General features: G+C 31.1%; 1 protein-coding gene across 1 annotated transcript in view; it reads left to right on the forward strand.

Moving 5' to 3' along the window:
• The window catches only part of LOC106466235 (ubiquitin-40S ribosomal protein S27a), a 14,807-nt gene extending 13,999 nt beyond the window's left edge, over positions 1-808 (forward strand). Inside the window, exon 5 of the mRNA XM_013926486.2 lies at positions 610-808. Coding sequence (XP_013781940.1) covers positions 610-759 — 150 coding nt within the window. The 3' untranslated portion in view covers positions 760-808. The remainder of the gene's footprint in view (positions 1-609) is intronic.
• Positions 809-1,663: the final 855 nt, after the last annotated feature.

The raw sequence follows: 1,663 nt of genomic DNA on the forward strand, positions 1-1,663 counted from the left end.
CTTTACTTCTTTAGTTACTGTTCTATGCTTAAAAAAAAATAAGTTTAAGAACTTATTTCAAAATAGCAATAATCTATATACAAATTCATAAATTTACTGAAACCATACAGAGATTAATTACTGAAAATAACAGATAAAATATAAAGTTTTTCTTAAGAAACGTTTGATAACTATCTCAACATTGTAAAGATTTCGCATGTGCAATTTAGTTTTTCTGATGCATGATAGATAGGCAAGATGTGAAAAGACAAAAAAGGCATGAGAGAAAAATTGATTTACAAACCTTAAGACTTAATAAAAAAAATCTGATATTTTGCATATGAAAGAATTGTAATGTTTACTGATAATCTGCCAAATTTCGTTAACATTTGGTTACTAATTTAAAGTTATAACATGAAAACTATAACAAGCAAAAAATGGTTACGAGGTCCTGGGACTGAGCCTGTGCTGAAAGAGTTGATATTTTTTTATTTTATTTAGAAACACGAACTTTATGTTATCCAAACAGTACTTCACCATGCCTGCTTTTTGTATCACAATATGTAAATTTTGTTTAGTTAGTACTGTTGGTCTCTTTGTCCAATCTCATGTGTAAAATTATATTTGTAGGTGGATGAAAATGGGAAGATCACTCGGCTGAGACGTGAATGTGACAATGAAGAGTGTGGAGCGGGTGTGTTCATGGCTTCTCACTTTGATAGGCAGTATTGTGGCAAATGCTGCCTGACCTACGTTTATAACAAACCAGAAGACAAGTAACCTTGTTTGAATGTAAACTTTCCAGGAAAATAAAGTATATGTATTTGATATTAATGTTTTTCTATTAAAAGAACAATTATAAAAAAATATTTACATGATGTAGCAAACATAAAAAAAAAAGACAATACATGGTAAAAACATCCAATGAAAGAATAAACTGCTTCAGCTAGTTAGAGTGAAGAAGTGATATATATTTTTTTCTCTAAAGATATAGCCTTGTTCCTACAGGTAACACCATCTTTTTTTGGCAACAAATCATCAACAGTTTTAGAAATACACAACCTCTGTAACAGTCATTTAAGTTTAGCATTTTAGACCTTGCCATATTTCTAAGGTGTTGCTACTCAAATAAAAATTGATGGAAATTATGAATTTCAACTTGATCTAGTTCACACGTGGTATCAATGTTAAGCAGTTTGCAAGAATAAAGAGTAATTGAAATAGCATCTTAGGAAGTGGCTGTCGTTAACTAAGCTGTGCTATACCAGATTAATGTCTATAAAATATAACATTTATTCCCAACATTATTATGGTGAATCTACTCATTGCTTCCAGTGAAAGTTTTGTCTGATAATGGCAACATTTCATGTTTCACTAGGAGCTGTTTGGATACTCTGAATAGAGTAATTGAAACCAGTACTGTTGGTAATAGAAATGGTGAGGTTGTAAACCCAAACTCTTAATGAAAAGTGATGTTAAGTAATTTAGGGCAAATATCACGTGACAATCCATTAAAAATCTTGCCACTGACTTAGCTATAAAATAAGTGTGAATGTTACCTCCAGAACAGTAAGATATACATTAGCATGAGGTGGCCTTAATAGAAGTGTAGTTGCTCATAAACCATTCCAAAGGAGGGGGAGAAATGAACAAAGCTGGAATAGTGGTTTTTACAGATTAAAAT

This window comes from Limulus polyphemus, unplaced genomic scaffold (genome assembly GCF_000517525.1).
Source record: "Limulus polyphemus unplaced genomic scaffold, Limulus_polyphemus-2.1.2 Scaffold2200, whole genome shotgun sequence".
NCBI lineage: Eukaryota > Metazoa > Arthropoda > Merostomata > Xiphosura > Limulidae > Limulus > Limulus polyphemus.